This window comes from Euprymna scolopes, chromosome 13 (assembly GCF_053919585.1).
Source record: "Euprymna scolopes isolate OS-2025 chromosome 13, ASM5391958v1, whole genome shotgun sequence".
Taxonomy (NCBI): domain Eukaryota; kingdom Metazoa; phylum Mollusca; class Cephalopoda; order Sepiida; family Sepiolidae; genus Euprymna; species Euprymna scolopes.
In genome coordinates, this window is record NC_136494.1 from 41,039,318 (window position 1) to 41,061,331 (window position 22,014).

The following is a 22,014-nucleotide window of genomic DNA, read 5'->3' on the forward strand; positions in this document are numbered from 1 at the left end:
TCAAGCTGAGATTATCGTTTTAGGTCGACATCCTCTTCGTGTCAAACCCACCTACGTTTGCAGGAGGGGGTCCTGAATAAACATTCTACTACGAGCTTTGTCGCAGTAATGTTCCTCTAAGCTCATTTCTCCCTCCTCCACCAGACTTGCTGCCAAATTCAGATTTATGTGGCGACCTTATGTAAGATAAGAAGACTATAAGAAAACCTATTAAGATCACAATTCTTTTTCTTTTACGGAGTTCAGTGGCTTACACGAGGGTCGTTCTAAAAATAATACCTCCTTATTTTTATTCCGCCCGAGCGGGTCAGAGGGGATTGCGAATTGCATTGTTATGATGACTGAACTTATGCATTCGTGATTTTCATCTCTTTGTTGCAGATATTGACGGTGTGAGCAACCCCTGTCACAGACGTGCGTCAAAAGCAGAGATGCGTTAGTTAATTCCTCTACGCAGAAAAAATTGAACCAATCAACATTCAGCAGCGCCTGTCAAGAGTTTACAAATTCGACGCAGTTGATATCATCACAGTTAAAAGATAGGTTCGTCGATTTCAGAGTAGCGACAGAGATGTGAGTGACAAAGCGCGCTCCAGATGCCCATGCACAGCCAACACCCCAGAAAACACTGTGCACCTCGACAAACTCATCCGTGCTGATTGGCGATAATGGTGAATGGAGTGCGTGTCGTCTTGAATGTGGGTGGCATTGCATTGGAAACGATGTTGTCTTATCATCCCTACGATACAGCAAAGTTTGTGCTATGAAAGCTCACACAGGACCAAAAGGACTACTGATGGCATGTCTGTCAGGATTTGTTGAATTAGCACGAAGCCGAAGGTGATGGATTCTTGAACCGCAACATCACTGGTGACGAGACGGCAGTCGATGGAATGACACTATTCAGGCTCACGAAATTCAAAACACAGACAGCTGCAAGCAAAGTGATGTGCACCGCCTTCGTGTAAAACTAGAGAAAGGGGAAACATTCCATTTGCAACAACGCCAGATCACACACAGATTTGAAAACTATTAAATTTGTTCAACTGAACCGTGCTGTCTCATTCAGTCCCGGTCTAACACCGTCATACTTCCACTTGTATGGACCACTGAAGGATGTATTACATGGGCAACATTTTCCTGATAACAACGCCATAATCGCAACTGTGAGAAAATAAACGGCCTCGGTAGGCACTGACTTTAATGGTCGAGGCATCAAGGTTTTCGTTCATCGCTGGCAAAATGGTATTGAGAAAGGTGACTATGCAGAAAAAATTCTGGAGCACAACAGATCACATTTTCAGTTAAAAAATAGGAAACATTACTTTTTGAACGACCCTCGTAATTATATAAATTAATAATATTTAATATAGCAACAATGTCTATATTGAATTTTTTTTTTCTTACATTCTTCTTTGCACGTGACCTTTACCAAAATATTTCCCTTTTATACTAAAAATAATAATATCAGTGTAAAGTATATTTATTGATGAATATTAGCTGAAATTTTCATTTAAATATGATAAATTCCATTACCCCTAATTTAGCAGAGACAATGTCATATACATATCGTATACTATGCTGATTACAGCAACAAATTAGAATATTGTTGGATATTTCTTTTCCGACGATTGTCATAATCGTATATTTGGACTTCATGGAGTGAATCGAGTCACTATCTTGTTTTCTTTCCCTCGTAAAGGTTATAAATTGATTTAGGATGAACACGGACACGCTGAATGTTCACAAAATCAAAGCATCTCATCCTGCACACCATCAAATTCATCCGGACTATTAGATGCATATACAGTTCTAGGAACTTTCCATTATTATTTTATCGTCCGGTTTGGCCACGAGGAGAATGTCGCAATCAACTTACTGTTTACACTGCCTTTTCAACTGTCTAATTGCTGACTATTTCAGATATTCCTTTCTCTCCTAACATGTGATACTGCTCGACAAATCAGAACATATGGTATTTCTTAGCCCTCCCTTAATCATCTAACAGTATACACTAAATATACGATTCTGGTCTTTTGCAATCGTTCATTTTCGCAGTGTGTTTTTCTTCGTTTCTTCTTATGTTGCTGACGTCTCTTTGGCCCTTCACGGTTTTTGTTTTCCTTTCTGTGTTTCTATCGCATTTACGTATGTCTTTAATAGTATTGCTTACGTAAACCCATATTTTACTTTCAATACCTATAATTCCCATTGTTACTACTGGTTTAGAACTATTAGTTTGTTTCCGGATGGTGTAGCTCAGAGTTAATTAATGATATTTTATTTTAATTAAAAAAATAATAATGTGTAAGTCATGAAGCAGGTAGAAAAACGTTAAGAACTAATATTGGCACGATTCTTCGGAATTAGAAATCGAAAAAATCGGAACTTTATGGTGTATCGAAATCGGTATTGGAATTGGAAAAATTTGTGCCGCTTTTCCGATGTCAAAAACGATTCTTTTAATTTAATTTATTTATTTTATTTGTTGCAATTGCTGATACAATAAAATGGTAAATATTTATTGATTTAAAAGTGCCAATGAAACTAAAATCTATAGATCCTCCCCGCAAGTCTTTTTACATTATCGATTCTATATATGCACATGTTACATTGGTTTTATGGTAATCCCTAATATAAAAATATTCTATATATGCACATGTTACATCGGTTTTATGGTAATCCCTAATATAAAAATATTCTATATATGCACATGTTACATCGGTTTTATGGTAATCCCTAATATAAAAATATTCTATATATGCACATGTTACATTGGTTTTATGGTAATCCCTAATATAAAAATATTCTATATATGCACATGTTACATCGGTTTTATGGTAATCCCTAATATAAAAATATTCTATATATGCACATGTTACATTGGTTTTATGGTAATCCCTAATATAAAAATATTCTATATATGCACATGTTACATTGGTTTTATGGTAATCCCTAATATAAAAATATTCTATATATGCACATGTTACATCGGTTTTATGGTAATCCCTAATATAAAAATATTCTATATATGCACATGTTACATCGGTTTTATGGTAATCCCTAATATAAAAATATTCTATATATGCACATGTTACATTGGTTTTATGGTAATCCCTAATATAAAAATATTCTATATATGCACATGTTACATCGGTTTTATGGTAATCCCTAATATAAAAATATTCTATATATGCACATGTTACATTGGTTTTATGGTAATCCCTAATATAAAAATATTCTATATATGCACATGTTACATCGGTTTTATGGTAATCCCTAATATAAAAATATTCTATATATGCACATGTTACATTGGTTTTATGGTAATCCCTAATATAAAAATATTCTATATATGCACATGTTACATCGGTTTTATGGTAATCCCTAATATAAAAATATTCTATATATGCACATGTTACATTGGTTTTATGGTAATCCCTAATATAAAAATATTCTATATATGCACATGTTACATTGGTTTTATGGTAATCCCTAATATAAAAATATTCTATATATGCACATGTTACATTGGTTTTATGGTAATCCCTAATATAAAAATATTCTATATATGCACATGTTACATTGGTTTTATGGTAATCCCTAATATAAAAATATTCTATATCTGCACATGTTACATTGGTTTTATGGTAATCCCTAATATAAAAATAACCTTAAGCAAATATTAGAATTCAGAATTGGTAATTTTAGTGCAATCAGGAATTTACAAGACAATCGGTAATTTTATCGAAATCGGGAAAATATGGGGAAACTTCCATCACTAAAATTAACTCAAATTTTTACTTCTACTTAAAATAGTAATTAATCACTTACTTAAATTAATAAATAGAAATAAAAAAATATATCCATTGTCTTTGTCGGAATAAATATTTTGGGAAAGAAACTAAAGTGAATTTCATTAGTGTAGAGAACAACCTACAACAACAAAAGAGAACTATTGATAATCCAATATCGATTCATCAGATCTATTGCTATCTGAATCCGAACATTTGACTCTGTGTAAGGGAATGAGCTATAGAGAAACTATAAATGTAGCGACCAATATCTGCTTAGTAAAGTTCTTCTGTCTTATAAGGAAATTAAAATCAGATAGGAGATAATAAGGAAGATAAAAGGAGATAATAAGTAAAAAGTATATAAATATAGAGCATGTAGAGTAGACTAATTAATTTTTATAATTTAGTTTAGAGAAAATAATTTAAACCATAGTTAAATGATACACACGTAATATTAAGAAATTTCAAAGGATGAATTACAATAAGATCATGGATGGATTAGGATTCAATATAATGATTACCATGCAAAACAGATACAGGTATTTATGTTGGGATAAAGAAACAAAAAACAAGTGTAGCTTTCATTTGGGGGGGGGCATAATTCGGAAATTAAAATCAAGTTGTATTTTATATAATTCACTTTGATCGACTCAAGCAGTTCCAACATGTGCGTTCTATTTACCTGTCCACCCATTTGACTTTAGAGTAAGGTAATAGATCCATATTTGATCCATTATTACAAACGACGCACCAGCTTATCATTTCATTGAAACACATGAAAATGATATCCTAAATCGATAATGCATGTTTGCTTCTGATCGACTCTGAGCAAATGCAAAAACTACTTCGAATACAGCTTTCTCATCGACAAAATTTGTGTGCAAAATGATGAACGCATTGCCTTCTGATATCTTCAACACCTGGTCTCCTACATCACGCAATTGCAATTCACAAGGAGCCAAAATATCGAAAAGATACATAATGCTGGAAACACACTTTTGGCTATAAACGCTATCAATAATTTCTCCCACTCTTTATCTGTGCCTTAACCTAAACGTAGATCCCATGAACAAAGCTTATTTCTAAGAACTACACACCTGTGGAACTCTCTTCCATTTACCTGCTTTCCAGCTGACTACAATATGGCCGTCTTCAAGTCCAATGTAAACAAGTTCTTAATGAGCCGTTCCCCTTAAGTAATCCAATTTACCAAATTCACACTTCTAATGCTTACTATGATATTGTCCTTTGCACCAATGTACACTCTTTAACCTTATCCTCGAGTGGTCTCTAAGCCTTGATAAGTGGTGATTCCTTTGTAAAAATTTAAAAAATGCAATAGTCCGAAGAGACTTGATATATATCAGTTACAAAAACTAATGCTTGAATCTTATAATTTTGGATCCCGGACAATGCCGAGTAGAACAAATGGTCCTGATACATTACTAATGTCTCCCATCTTTTTATTTCAACATATTAAGAATATATTTCATTTTGTTGAAAGCAATAGTGACGTTATTTTCCCCGAGCAACGTGGCCTTTAAATATACTTGCTCTATCCACTGAGCACTTTGCATTGACTAACTTATACCATTGACCAGGTATGATATAATATTATATCTTATAAACCCCAGGCAACACCATCTACTTTGTCATGATAACAAAAGTAAAAAAAGTTCTTTCTCCTTGGCGACGCCGGACTGAAACATACCAGCTCTATCAAGGATATTGGGCAATTTAATTACTATTTTCCACTTACTAGATATGATACTTGATTATTACTATTATAACTCCCGAATACGCCGAGTAGATTTTCTTGTATTAAATGATTTAACAAAACATAGTAATGTTTTCCTCGGGCTATGCTTTCTTTAAATATAGTTTCTCTATCTAAAATATTGAACGCGTTGGGCTGACAAAAGTATATCACTTTCAAAATAGTATAATTACTACTAATGAACCTATCCAACTAAAATTGAAAAGTCTTTTCAGGCAACTTTTAAATCCAACCTTACCGAGATTTTTTTTCTTCTCCATCCTCACCATAATTTGAAGAGAAACGTAATTTCTGGAAAATTTTGAAGAATAACTCGGCTTTTTTCACAAATTATTGCATAATTATTTCGTTTTCCTGTAAACTTACTACATAATTACATTGAACCTTCCTTAAAAAAGTCCAACTAACAAAACTAGAACTAGTTGGGTCTCAATGAATAAATATTTTTCTAATTTTTAAATATTATACATCTAAGGCAACCCCGATCAAGAAAATATAAGCTTTATGTGTATTTGGTTAGTAGTTTTTTTTTTTTTAAACTTTTAACTGAACATGCAAACATATACACAGACAACTGCCTATTGTATATTAGATTACACATTTTAGTGTGATATATTTATGGATGGGGGTTCTTACATGCAAGAGAGAGAAAAACGTTTCTTTCACGTCGAGATCGGTGCTGAGTTTTAATTAAGCACAAAAATGTTGTTGAAACTTGAATCAAAATTGTAATTTTTTCATAGCGATAAAAATTTATATTTTATTGACAGTTGAAAATAATGTCTTTAAAAGGATGATCGTTATTTAGCCTTCATAGATCGATTATTTAACTAATTGTATTTATATGATAAAGACCGGGAGGCTTCTAACTTTCATTTTTACTCTGTCTTTTCTTGTTAAACGCATAAAATAATTTGGTATTTGTTTTATTAAAAAATTTATAAATAATCAGAGGCTATAGTGAGTAAACAGGCCAAGAGAGAGGATGCGAGGGAAAGAGAGAGAGAGAGAGAGAGAGAGAGAGAGAGTAAAAAAATGATTACAGGACTAATGCAAAGAGGGAGAAACAGGAAATGTCAGCATTTTATACAAAAGATCGAAATAGGATTTAATTTTTTATTTTTATTTTACGCTATTGTATATTTCCTACAAAAAGGAAACATAAATAGAGAAACTGAATCAGTAATAATAGTTGCACAAGATAATGCAATTAGAACAAACCATGCAAGGATCGAAAAGACACAAGAAAACAGCAAATGTAGACTGCGGACAAAGAGACGAAACAATAAACCATATAATAAGCGAATACAGCAAACTAACCTAAAAAGAATATAAAAATAGACACTATCAGATGCGGAAGGCAGTACACTGGTAATTATGCAGACAACTGAATCTTGAACACCCAGACAAATGACACAAGAACAAACCGACAAGTACTTGAAAATGAATGTCACAAAATCCTATGAGACATGGATATAAAAATGGATAAACCCATCCAAGCAAGAAGACCGGGTGTCATAATAGTTAACAAGAAGGGAAAGTCCTGCCAGATTGTATATTTTGCCGTTCTAGCAGACCACAGAGTGAAGATCAAGGAGATAGAGAAGCGGAGCAAATACACGCAACTTACTAGAGAGCTCAAAAGGATGTGGAAGATGAAGAAAGTTAGAATAACAACACTGATGGTAGGAATACTAGGAACAATAACAAAAAAGTTTGAAAAAATAATGGAAGAGATTGGAATCAAAGGATGGCTGAGAAGATATAACGGATAATAATAATTCAAACTGCTGAAATATTAAGTAAAATCCTTGAAGACTAACATGAGTACAAGTCGGGCACACAGAAACTGATGTAAAACACAAAAGAACATCACATGGAATAATGAAAATTAAAACTGCATAATTGTAAGTTAACATTTTTTTGTGTCTATGTTACCATAAACTGGCGCCACACCAAATAAGTGAGGAGAGTCAAGGAGAATGGAAAGATCGAGGGGAGAAAGCACTAGTTGCACCTCCGCTGGATGAGTTCAAACAAGATAGGCTTTTGGGGAGGCTCATTTGCACCGAAATTCCAATGAAGACCAATGGTCTCTGCTAACGAGAAATAAATAGTAAACAGCTGTTGTGATAACGCACATGCAAAGGTTATCGAAACAGGTGGTAGTACTGGACATCTGGGGAGACTTATTGTCATACAGATTCCAGGGACAACCACCAGTTGTTGTCGGTCAATAATCTCTGATGATGATCTGTGTGAGAATTCTAAGTTTGTGAGTGAATAATAATAATAATAATAATAATAATAATAATAATAATAATAATAATAATAACAATAATAATAACAATACTACTGCTGCTGCTACTACTACTACTACTACTACTACTACTACTAATAATAATAATAATAATAATAATAATAGAGATGCCGGATGGCTGGAAGACATGAAGGAAGAGTCACAGTAAATCGAAGAAGGGACAGAGAAGGAAATCAGCAAGGAAACAAGAAAACCCTCCAAAAAATGACAAACTGGAGAGCACCTGGCCACGATAGAATGCATGTGTACTGTACTGGTTTAAGAAATTCACAAAAATATATGAAAGATTAATTTAGAGCCTGTAAAAATGTACTTATGAAGCAGATGTGTCAGAATGTATAAGCAAAGGTAAAAGGAAACATCCCCAGTAATTATTGGCCAATAATGTTTACCTACAACGTGGAAAATACTGATAGCACAACTGACAGTGTGACTACTCCTAGTTTGTATTATTATTATTATTGTTGTTGTTGTTGTTGTCGTCATCATCATCATCATCATCATCATCACCATCATTATTATTGTTGTTGTTGGTCTTATTGTTATTGTTATTGTTATTATTATTGTTATTATTATTGTTATTATTATTGTTATTATTATTGTTAATGTTATTATTATTGTTATTATTATTATTGTTATTGTTATTGTTATTGTTATTATTGTTATTGTTATTGTTATTGTGATGATGATGATGATGATGATGATGATGATGATGATGATGATGATGATGATGATGATGATGATGATGATGATGATGATGATGATGATGATATGAATCAAGTGTTGTGAGTTTCGAGAGAAGAAGAGACCAAATGAAGATAGAATTATGGTGAGATTTTTTTCCTTGAACAAACGATAAAAGTTCAAAGCTGTCAAAATTTCCCCACTAATCGTTATGCGTAATACAATATTTATATATAAACGTATACAATCGTACAAAAACAACAAATAATGTGAAAGCTTCTAAACGACACCAGCAAGAAACTAACTTTACTGCTAGTTAAAAAATAATCTATGCCAATAAGAGGAGCATCTGTATGTCAGCTATTTTTAAGCCACTAGACATAAGGACGTGATACTCAGTAAGGAAATATCTTCTACCAACGCATATTGATGTTATGGGGCGGGGGGGGGGCTGTTGATATGGGCTCCATTGCAAGTGGTAGTAGCCCAACTGGTCAGCGAAAAGCACTTCTGCAACCAGAAAAAATCCCAAAATCATGGAACAGGTATTCTGTTATCAGCATGATAAACATCGTAATAATTTTTTTTTTTTTTTTTAACGAGGGAGTCACCACTTCTCAACCACCGTGATGATCAGTAATGGTGAAAATTGGGTGGGATTTTTTTTTTTTTTTTTTTTTACTTGGAGTTGGGGTCAACTCTTATTAAGGCTCGGAGTCCACTCTAGGATTAAAGTTACTGAGTGTTAGGTAGACGATTACTTAGTGTTAGGTAGACGATTACTTAGTGTTAGGTAGACGATTACTTAGTGTTAGGTAGACGATTACACAACACTGTGATGATCAGTAATGGTGGAACTTGGATACGGAGAACGACTCAACAAGAATGTATTAATATTGGACTAGAAAACGACCATGTTATATTCATTTGGGAAGCAGTTCCCCGATATTGTGTTTCATACAATATAGGGAAGTAGTTCTAGGAAAATAAACTTTGCTTGTGGAATTTTCATTTAATTTTAGGCATAGATCGAGAGTAAGAGAAATTGCTGGCAATGTTTGTAACTAGACGAATATTTATTGTGAATGTTTTACAGGAGGAGGGATCATCTTAAAATATAACAATGTACGCTGTGTCTCTGTTTCAATATAGATATGTATAAATAGTTATCCCTTTTTGTGTAGGCAATTTATTCAGTTAATGCAATATATTCAAGCCAACGTATGCATCAGTAGCAACTGACCTGAAAATAATTAATTTGTAACTATACCTGGTTTTACCGGTTCGCTATCGTTTCACAAAGTTCGCTATCTACAATACAAGACTAAGACTTTCGCATTCATATAACGTAGTTTGTTAAGTGTAATACAAATTCTTTATCTTTGCAATAAGACCGTAAAGAAATCAAAAGAATGAAGAAATCAATTCGTCTGAACGTTGGTGTGTGTAAGAGGGATCTTTTGTTTAACATATAATTGAAAGTGGATGGTAATTTGCTAAAAATCAGGTCAGACCCTCAAAAACGTCGAGAAGGTACATTTAACATAAGATCGAAACTGTCCTAGATCCGTCGTTTTTACTATATATAGTGTATTTTCAAATATTATACTGTATTATTGATTGACATAATGGTAAACCGTTTTGATGCTCATATAGGAAAGATAAGTGATAACATCTTATGCGTTTTTTCAGTTAAGTGTAAACTGATATTTGCTTAACTACATTTTTTTTCAAGTCAACTTGTAAGGATTTAATTATTAAAAATAATTCCTTTTACAGTTTCTTTTTTTTCTGGTTGTGCAAGTTTGATTTGAGTTTATTATCTATTTTTGTTTATTTTCGTAATTATGTTTTCTATCAAACACTAAAGTAAATGTGAAAAATTTAGTATAAAAAATCATATATTTACTAAGTTATTTTTCTTACTCCATAGTATAGATTATTAAATGAAAGAATTATCTCCCTTAACCTTGACAGTCAAGTCAAATTCCAGTGTTTAGCTGGAGAATCAATCAGTCACAATGAGGAGCATGTTAGTCCCATTGTTTTTTGTTGCTACGCGCCCCCCCCCACATATATATACATGTATATATATACATATATATACCTATATAAATATGTATATATATGTACATATATATATATATATATATATATACATATATATATGTATATATATATGTACATATATATACCTATATATATGTATATATATATATATATATATATATATATATATATATATATATATATATATATATATATATATATATATATATATAACATACGTATATATATATGTAAGCAAGTTCTTTTGGGGGTACAAAATTTAATGATGGCCGAAAAATAAAAAATGAACAAGGGCTAGCTAACAGAATTTCGTTCCTCACTCAACAGAGCTATATCGAGGAACAGTTACGATTAAAAAAATCGTTATGAATATGGCGGGGGAGAAAAAACATATAATTAAAAATGAATAAATAAACAGGTAAAGAATCACATAGAAATCACATTAAGTCCTAAACGATTTTCTTTTTGTTAGCAAAGAGAAGGTTTCAAGGACTTAATAAAAATGGTTTCCAGGATGTTTAAATGGAAAGGGGAGTGCAACCTGCTTCAGATTGTGAATATGTCGACACTAAAGTTCGTGGCACAAGCACGATTATTTATAAGGTGCTTGCAGATGGTAGACCCATATGTACATCAGAAGGTGAAAAATTTTGAAACGAATCGTTGATGGTACATGTTGTTTTAAACGAAAATCCAATCTTTGCGATGTCCGCCCAATGTATGCTCCCTACAACTACATTTAAATAAATAATAGAATATGTAAGCTAGTATATACACACACACACACACACACACACACACACACACACACACACACACACATATATATATATATATATATATATATATATATATATATATATATATATATATATACTAGCCTACATTTGGTGAAGTAAGAATTCCATGTGCTGCTGTGCTCAGCTTTGAATCCCATAACATAATTGTTTTTAAATTTCTAAAATAAAGTGGGACATCATTTTTACTATTTATGGCGTTGGAGCTATGTGTGAATAATGCAAACTCCACATTATTTCAAATATATTTTTTAAAAAACTAATTAAAAAATTATCACCATCATTAGTTTCTTCGTAAAAATGTAGCCAAGAAAAGTTGGTATAAGTCTTTGCTTTCAATTGCATCCCTGGTAAATAATAAAAGCAATCGATAATTGAACCCTATAAACTCTCGAATAAATCGGAGGAAAATGTCATGTAATTCCTTTTAAAAATAATCCTCATCAAAATTCATTTGAATTATCAATTTCTTTTGCAAACTTTCTAATATATATATATATATATATATATATATATATATATATATATATATATATATATATATATATATATACATATATATATATATATATATATGATAGAAATTTACATCTATATAATAGAATATATATATATATATATATAATAGGAATATATATATATATATATATATATATATATATATATATATATATATATAATAGAAAGAAATATATACATATTAGAAATATATATATATAAATAGTTATACACATATATACTTATAATTACAAGGGTAGATATAGATATCTTAAAATTAAACCCTAACTTGTTTGAATTTTAATGGATCGATAAATATTTATTTGTATTTTTACATATTTTTTTTCATTATATATATATATATATATATATATATATATATATATATATATATATATATATATATATATATATATATATATATATATATATATATATATATATATATATATACTTATTGGAACCACAGTAAGGAAATAGAAAAAAAGTTTGCAACTTACCTGTGACAAAAGCCGAAAGGGCTATCAGCCACATCATCAGTCCTCCCTGTGTCATTTCTTGTGTTCGTCTTGTTTGACTCCCCCAAGACTTTTGAGATGTATCAAGAAAGTGTTCCGCTTTGACTGGCGTTTTGTTCCAACACTGATGTTTCTTTTTCGGGCCAGCCTGCGTCTCGTCTTGCCTGTCGGGCGAACAAACGAGCAGACTCTAATGCAGCAGTCGGCGAACGCGGTGGGACGGAATGCGGTGGGGGTGAGGAGACAGGCGTCATAGTGGAAAGGTTGATGGTGGTGGGGATACACGCGGTAGTGATGACTGTGAGAATGGGAGGGCTTGTTATATATGAGAACTTCTGGTTACATGAGGCAACATGAAGGGGTGATTTGTACGTTACCTTGTTAAAAATAAAATATTTGGCGTTACCTTGATAAACTCTGATCTCCAAGAACGAAGATTGGCATATCACATGCGCGCGACCGCGACACCTCTTTCGATTTTATAACTCTCCCTTATAATTCGTCCCTTTGCTCACTATCGGCATCCTTTACACGCACGCATGCACGCAGACAGACACACATACACAAACACACGCACATACACACACGCACACAATCACACACGCGCGTGCGCACACACATACACACATACTCACACCAACGCACACATACATTCGCACACACACGCATGAACATACAGCCAAACGGATATATATATATATATATATATATATATATATATATATATATATATATATATATATATATGCATTAAGTATAATGTAAATTTATGACATATTAATTATTTTATGATAATTATACTCTGAAAAATTCACAAAGCACAATATTTTTCCTTGTGTACATATGGGTAATGTTGCTAAAAAGGGTTTGCGAGTGATATTAGAAAAATAAGTCATTAAAAATGTTTCTTACCTCAAACATAATTACATGAGATGTCACTTTGTTTAAAAAGTTCATTTATTTTACCCATATAAACTCGAGAAATGCACGATTAAAATGTGTAAACATTCAAGAAATAAAAAAAGAAACTAATATGGCTGTCCAGTTGCCATTTTGTTGACTAAAAAGCAGCTTTGACCTTGCGATCAAAAACTAAGATTGAGTCAAACGGAAAGAATCGACGGAACTTCGGTGAATCTGTTTAGTTCGTATCTTTACGAATTTATGTGGAGAGAGCGAGTGAAAAGTTGAAAAGTATATAATTTTTAAATTTCAGAAACAAATATAGGCAAGGTGTAATATTTGTTGGTGGTGAATTTTTCGGAGCATGATCATTGCAAAATAATGAATATGTCATAAATGTGCATCTACTTATTTACTTATATTTGCTTTGACTTCAATTTGATATTGAGCTTTTTTTATTATATTTTATTTTTTAAATCGTGCTTTAATATCTTCTTGTTATATAACAAAAGTTATAGTTATTAAACTAAACTTTTCATTATATATATATATATATATATATATATATATATATATATATATATATATATATATATATATATATATATATAATGCACGTTTCATTAAATAGCACAGATAACTCTTGCTTGTTTTACTTGTAATCCTCCTTTTCTATTTGTCGGATCATTTTCGAAGGTTTTTTTTCGAGTGAAAAAAGAAATTTTCCATAATCGCGAACGTTTTCGACCTCTATTGGTCATCCTCAGGCGAGTAGTAAAAAAATAAAAAATAAAAAATGAAATTGAAAAATGAAAATAGTGAGATAAAATGAAAAGACGATTAAAAGATGATTCAAAGACGGTTAAAATCGCTTAAAATCACTAAAATACCCAAAAGCACTTGAGCGTGGCGGGCGTCCGTTTCATTTTGAGTCGGGTTAATCGTTGGTTTATTAATGTGAATTAACAATGCCTCAAAGATTGGGAGGCGCACCTCGCAATATGAGACAGTTAAAATGGCCGTGTTTTTTTATTAATGTGTCTCTGAATTCAGTTTTATGGTGTGGTGTGCTATGAGGTGCTGATAGGTTGAACTATTCGGGGAAGAAAGGGAACTCCGACATTGTCTGGATTGAATGAGGATCAACGAATGTTTCTCATTCACAAAATGTTATTGATATCGAAATCGGTGAAATCAACCATTTTTCAATCAAACCGATTGATTGCCTGTTTTAGTTGAGGACCCACCTCAGTACACCGGGAAAGAGCTTTAATGTAAAGTTTTTTACGCCATGGCGGTGATTTAGTCTATGATACATTGTAGTTTATATTGCACTGTAGAGAACCTACGTTTCATTTTATAAAATTATTTATTTTATAAAATTATTTATTTTATAAAATTATTTATTTTATAATGGCTTGAATCAAACTTTAACTGCAAATGTCAAGTATTATTATTCAATTGTGCTCTAAACAAAAACATTCATTTCGAACGTGCCTCTGTCTTATCAATAACCCTACTGTTCATTTTATACATAGCGCTTTTTGCTTATGCGATGATAACATTTTTCAAATGATGTTAGGCTGTATAAGGATGTTAACTTAAAAAGGTCAAAATTTAGTTGTTTCTTTTTTTAATCAGATTTTTTCGGTTATCGATTTTTCGATACTTATTGGAGGCAATCCAACACAAAACCTACCTATAGACACTCTCGGAAATACATTTGTGTGAAATTTCAAAATATCAATCCAACTATTTCGGAGTCCATAGGATGTGTTGTATTTTTGTCAGCAATTGGTAAATACTAACACGCTTACTGCAAGTAAAAAATTTTTCTCACAGAAAATAATGATTTCTTTGACATTTTGCAATTTTAAATATTTAAAATCCTTATTTATAACAAATGCAACAAAAAAAAAACGACATGGGAACGATAATGTTTGCAAAAAAAAAACAACCTTTTATTGTCCACAAAAACGACAGGTTCGCTTCAAATATACATAAATGTGGACAATACTTTCTGGAAAATGTGTGCACGAGTGTGTGTACCTGTTGAAGTTGAGGGAAATGTCTTATATACCATAAAATGTACCTGCGTGGCGCACGTGTTCTAATGAAACACACTCATTAGAACATGTGTACATTTTATGGTATGTAAGACATTTCCCTCAACTTCAACAGGTACACACACTCGTGCACACATTTTGTTTTATAAACGCACTCATCAGCGATATCAGAGGAAAAATAGTGAATTTTCTTATGTATTTCTTTTCATATAATTGTTTGGTGTGATCTATAACATTTCGAAAGGGTGGATTATTCGATAACTGAAACGCCATCTGACGAATGTATGTGTAGAACAGGGTAGGTAATGCTACAAACTGAACTAATCGAGAAACACGTAGTGTTAGTTTAGTTCAGTTTTCTTACCGTTTCTTTTCCATCATTTTTTTTTACATATGTCGATATAATTTTTACATATGTTGATATAATTTTTTACATATGTTGATATATTTTTTTACATATGTGGATATAATTTTTTTACATATGTTGATATAATTTTTTACATATGTTGATATAATTTTTTACATATGTTAATATAATTTTTATATATGTTAATATAATTTTTTACATATGTTGATATAATTTTTTTTACATATGTTGATATATATTTTTACATATGTTGATATAATTTTTTACATATGTTGATATAATTTTTTTACATATGTTGATATAATTTTTTACATATGTTGATATAATTTTTATATATGTTAATATAATTTTTTACATATGTTGATATAATTTTTTTTACATATGTTGATATAATTTTTTACATAGGTTGATATAATTTTTTACATATGTTGATATAATTTTTTTACACATGTTGATATAATTCTTTTTACATATGTTGATATAATTTTTTACATATGTTCATATAATGTTTTATATATGTTGATATAATTTTTTCTTACATATGTTGATATAATTTAAATGTATAACCCCCCTCAACGTAAGGGATAAACATATTTTGTGCCATGTATGGAAGCTTGGAAGAGAATTTGCATAGCAGTTTAACCAACTGATAAAGCGATGGGGGCAGAATGAACTGGACAACAAGAGAAGCGGTGAAAACGGCACCGTTTCATTTATTAGTTTATGAGAGAAATTGAATTAGCTATTGAAAGAATTGGAGTGGTTATTCAAAATGATTGCTCGTGACCTTTTTTGTGGGGAATGTTCCTTTTTTTCAGCTTTATTTGTGGAACAGGCATTTTATTTCACAATGAAGGAAAACAAACACATAAAAGCTAATCTATTTTATGTCGGATCAAAAAATTCTGAAAAGGCAAAAAGAAATTGTTTTTAACGAAAGCTAATTCACTTGTTTCTAATTTAAGAAAAAGAAGATTTTGGAATTCTTTAGAGCAAGAACGAATGGAAAGCATTGTGGGCAATAACATTTCTAAATTCAATAAATTTACATTTAAAGAAATATTGAAAACTTATTTACTCGTGCTATCGAAGAAAACCAGTGTCGTGAAGTTTGACAGTGTTGTAGTCTATTCATAAATCGCCACTCTTTTTTCTTTTTTTTTTTTTTTTTTTGGTTAGTAAAACGGGATTTAACAGGAAGGTTGTCTTTGCTTTATTGAACAGAATTTTTACCATTTCTTTTTCATTATATATTATTTTCTGACTTAACCGATCATGAAACATCAAATCCACACATAATACAGAGATTAGTTAAGGCAACATATAACATTCGGGTGAAGATCACAGTGCAGTATTTGTTCTGATGCTATACTTCAACTCTTCTGTCCTCAATCAGTGTAAGAGAAATCCTTCATTACTGAGACAATTTATATTATATTTTATATTTTATATCCAGAGCGGCACTTTTTGGGGAGCTGGATTTTCCCCACATTAAAAACCGACCTTGTGTCGAGCTCTGCCCTCGTGGGGAAGCAAGTGAATAGGAGCATATAACATTTAAGCGTTTTAATTATTTCAGTTTATTTCTGTCGTTAATTTCGGTTCGCAGTTTGAATTTGCTTAAATCGCAACCGACTTCGAAATATCTCCACACAGCGTCCGTCGGCCTAACCTCACATTTGGGCCTAGCGAGAGAATTAATAGATCTTAATAAATAAATTAAACATTTTATAAAAAGACAAACATCTATTTTCAACTCAATTAATTATCTTCCACTGCGGGTGATTAATGTTTCATGTTATCAGATCGGATGATAGCAGATGCTTGTCGACTTCTCATCCGAAAAGAACCGACGGCAAAGAAAGATCTTGAAGATCTAATCGCAACGTGAGATCATGACAATGGATGACAAATTCGAACGAATTACACTTTGCACAGTTCTCAGTGACATATTGAATAGTGGCACGACGATGCCTTAAACGAAAATCTCGCACGAAGGCATTACTGAACCACAATAATGATACATTGAAAGCTACCGTCTTAAAGTTTTGTCGGTGTCGCTTTAGTTTGTTATCTAAGTGTCATGATTCTACTTTAGTATGATATCTACACGCTGTCATATATGCATCCAATATTGCAATCAACATGGTCTAAGAGAAAGGAAAGCACTCATAATTAGTTTCGGAAAAATGTGTAGTTACCTATCCTGAAACCCTAACCCGAACTATAACCTCTAACTTCTAATCCTACTCATAATCTCTAACCGCTAAACCTAAAGCTAGCCCAACCCCTAACCCCTATGTTCAACCCCTAACCCCGTTGCCCAACCCTTATGTTCAAAGAAGAAATCGTGCTACACTTCAATCCATTTTTCAACGAGAAGCCACCGAAAGCTTAGTAATATATTTAACATTTATTTAAACCAATTCAATTTTCGCCATTTTTTCCATAAATCATCAACAAAATTGTCGATTCTCACACTAGAGCGCTTACACAATGAATTAAAATCATGGTTTGATGCGAAAGATTTTATAATGTAAAAAAAAGAAGAAAAGAGAAACGTATTATGTAGATATTTCCCTTGTCGATATCAAGCCAATGTCGGTTATAAAATTACAATAGAAATTTTAATGTTTCTAACTTTTATTTTAGTAATTGCGTCGCCAAAGTCAGATGTTATGTCGTTTAAAGGAGAAGGAGGTGTCCATTTTATTGTTTAGTATTTTATTTCGTACACCTGTTTAACTGGTGGGTAAATTAAAAGTGTCATAAGAAAATACACCGGAAAAACTGTTTTGGGGTTAAAAAAAAACACATTTTTTATAGTCTATTATTAGTTATTTGAATACCTTAATTGTTCCACTTTTGAGTTGAAGAACTGCTTACAAGTAAACAAACAATTAGACAATAAACAAGAAGGGGGAGAGGAAGAGAGGAGGAAAACAATACAAAATTCTGCACTAAAAAAGGAGTAGGGTCGATCTTACACAAGAAATAGTATTCTACCATAAAAGTCTTGAACAATATGACAATATGGTTTATATGTGTATTATCTTGTAGACGCAATTTTTCCCCTCTAGAGGAAACTGTCGTAGGTTGACACCAACAGTTGGCACATAGAAAATTATGTTTACGTCATTAACCATTACGTTATCTAGCTATAGAAAGCAATTACATACACATTACATCGTAATATTAAAATATTACTTTTATTCTGAGGAGCCCCATAACCATCATCGTCTTAATCTACAAAAGAAGTAGCTAAAATTTCACCCTCTCTATACCGAATCCTCTTACGACATCATTCTACACCGAGTCCATTTATACTTTTTCTTCCTTTCCTGCATGTTAACCATCATTAACTGACTACAGATTTCCTATACAAAAGCATATTCTTACCCCTTACATTCGACACAAATAATGATTTCTCTCTTTGAAATATCCGGCGCCGCTGATTGGATGAGAAGTATTCATCCTACAACTCATTCAACACTCTGTTATTCCGCAATTAAACGAACAGTCCAAAACTAAATCACGACGCTATTTCTCTACATACACAATATTCTTACGTTTTATTTACGTATATTTCAGGACATTTTCCCGCTGAAAAACTCTTACATTTTATTTTTTATTTGTGAAAATATTACACTCCAAAACAAAAAATAAAAAAAAAATATCTTTTTCCTAACACGTAAGTTACATTTATCGTTGGCTTACTTGAGAATCCATTAACGCGTTTTCGAGCACGGTAGCGCTCGAGAGAGAGAGAGAGAGAGAGAGAGAGAGAGAGAGAGAGAGAGAGAGAGAGAGAGAGAGAGAGAGACTCATATCTGTTTTTGTTTTCATTCGACTACAATTTTTATTTACTATAGACACACCTAACAACTGTTAAGACACAGAGAGAGAGACACACCTAACTAACTGTAAAGACACAGAGAGAGAGGGAGAGAGAGAGAGACAGACAGACAGACAGAGAAAGAGAGAGAGAGAGACTTATATCTGTTTTTGTTTTCATTCGAACACACTTTTATTTACTTTAGACACACCTAACAATTTAATTAAAAAAAAAAATAATAAATTGTAAAACTTGAATTTAACTAGAACATACTATATACGAAAGATAGCGCGCATATTTCATTCCCTAAGGACCGTTTGAGAAATTCAGGTTCTTGTCCATAATTTGAACCCGACGTAACTCAACGTCCGATCGCCGTTGCTCGGAACACGATGTTAACCGCCGAGCTTCACCGATTATGAAAGCGTAACAAACGTTGCGAAAAAAAAAGAAAAGACTGAAGAAACATGTAAACATAATAATTTTAACAGAAGAAATAAACAAAACAAATAATAAACCAAGAAACAACGACTTAAAGTAACAAGTTTTTTTTGTTCTTTTTTTTTGTAATATAAAAAGTTTTTTTTACTGTAATTTGTTTTGTTTTATGGTCAAGCGAAAAGTTCAAAACAAAACAGATAAGCAATGTTTTAGTTTTTAGTATTTTTACAAGAAAAAAGATTAATAAATTATGTTTTTTTTCAAAGGGTGGTTCTCAGCGGATCCTCGTGCCTAAGATTAGTGGGGGTGCTGTTTTAAAGAAAATACCTATTGTTTTAATATTGTGTAAAAATAAAACAAGCATAAAAAATATAATTTATACGTATGCACACGTATAAAAATACAATAACTTAATGGAATTCTAAATAGATGTAAATATTTGGAATATCTTACTTATTATATTTATTTGAAAGTAAATTTCATTCTTCTTGTTTTAATTTGTGAGAAAAGATTGATAATTTTCTCCTTAACTTCTGAATGACTGCTGAAGAACTTTTTTATCAATTGAAAGCACTGCAAGTTCATTTAGTCTTTCGCGACCCATGGTGTTCTTTAGAAAAGTTTTTATTCTTTTCAGAGTTGAAAAACACCGTTCTATCTCTGATGTAGTCATGGGAATTGTCAAGATAATTTTTATGAGTTTTGTGATTTCACTAAGAACATCGTTTAAATTGTTTTCCAAAATAAATTTCAGGAGATCAATTATTTTGCAATATTCATGGATATCTGACCTACTATAAAATATTTCTAGCTCAGTTTCAAACTTTTCTTTGTCAATCATAGGATATGCTTCAGTTGTCAAGGATAACTCTTCTGTAGGTAGTTTTTTTTCTTAAAACTAGCAAAGCTTTTCTTGTAAAACAATTTAGCAAGTATTAAATGTTTAGTTGAAGAATATCTGTCCGTTATATCAACAGATATATAGTCACACAGTTCTTTAGCTTCGCCCTTGAGTGTTTGTGAAGGATTTTCACAGTATTTGGTGTTTCTTATCTCTAAAATAGCAGTTTTGAAATTTGTTATGTATTCATTGACTTTATATATGCTAATTTCCCGAGAAATAATTTCAACATGAGACATAATGTTATGAAATAGCTCAAACCAAAATATGAAATTTTCATCGTTCAAATATTTCAGAATTCCTGTCGCTTCTGCAACGGTGTCATCTACATATGAATTTCAGTGACAGTTTTTTAATGCTTGAACATTTTCATGAACTCTATGTATGATAAAGTTCCACCTTGTGGCGGATGGAGGTAGAATGCTTACATCCAGATGCTTCTTGAAAAATGGACAGACGCTGTGGTGATCTAGAAAAGAAAGTCGGAATAGCCAAAATGTTATTCTAGCATTTCGTGTAATGCTTGCTGCATTCCTCATTATTAAATTAAGTTGATGCACATAACAGTGAGTGAAATGCGCATTACTATAAACTGCTTTTATTTTCGCCTGAACACCAGTTTCTTTGCCTTTCATGACATTTGCATCATCAAATGTCTGAGCTATCAGTTTTTGGCGATTCCCTTGTACGATTATATCTAATTGTTGTAGAATACGTTTTGATATCCCATCAACGGTTTGGTTTTCTGGAATAAAGAATCCCCAAAAGCGTTCAAGTATTTTTTCATCCAAGACGTACCGTAAAACAATGATCATTTGTGTATGTTCAGACACATCTGTTGTATCATCAGCCATGACAGCTACAAAGGAAGCTTTGCTAATTTCTGCCCTTATTTCATCACGGTATATTTGTAAAAGACAGTCAAGTATGTCATTTTGAATGGTCTTGGAAACACCTTTGAAGACATTACTGGTTTCTAAGTGATTCTTTAAATCTGGATCTAATTTAGATGCGAAATTTAATAATCCTCTAAATACACC

General features: G+C 31.8%; 1 protein-coding gene across 1 annotated transcript in view; it reads right to left on the reverse strand.

Annotated features, from left to right (window-relative positions):
* LOC145291984 (xaa-Pro aminopeptidase 1-like) overlaps positions 1–12,692 on the reverse strand; it is a 140,668-nt gene extending 127,976 nt beyond the window's left edge. Inside the window, exon 1 of the mRNA XM_080137941.1 lies at positions 12,444–12,692. Within this exon, the coding sequence (XP_079994067.1) occupies positions 12,444–12,498 (55 nt within the window). The 5' untranslated portion in view covers positions 12,499–12,692. The remainder of the gene's footprint in view (positions 1–12,443) is intronic.
* Positions 12,693–22,014: the final 9,322 nt, after the last annotated feature.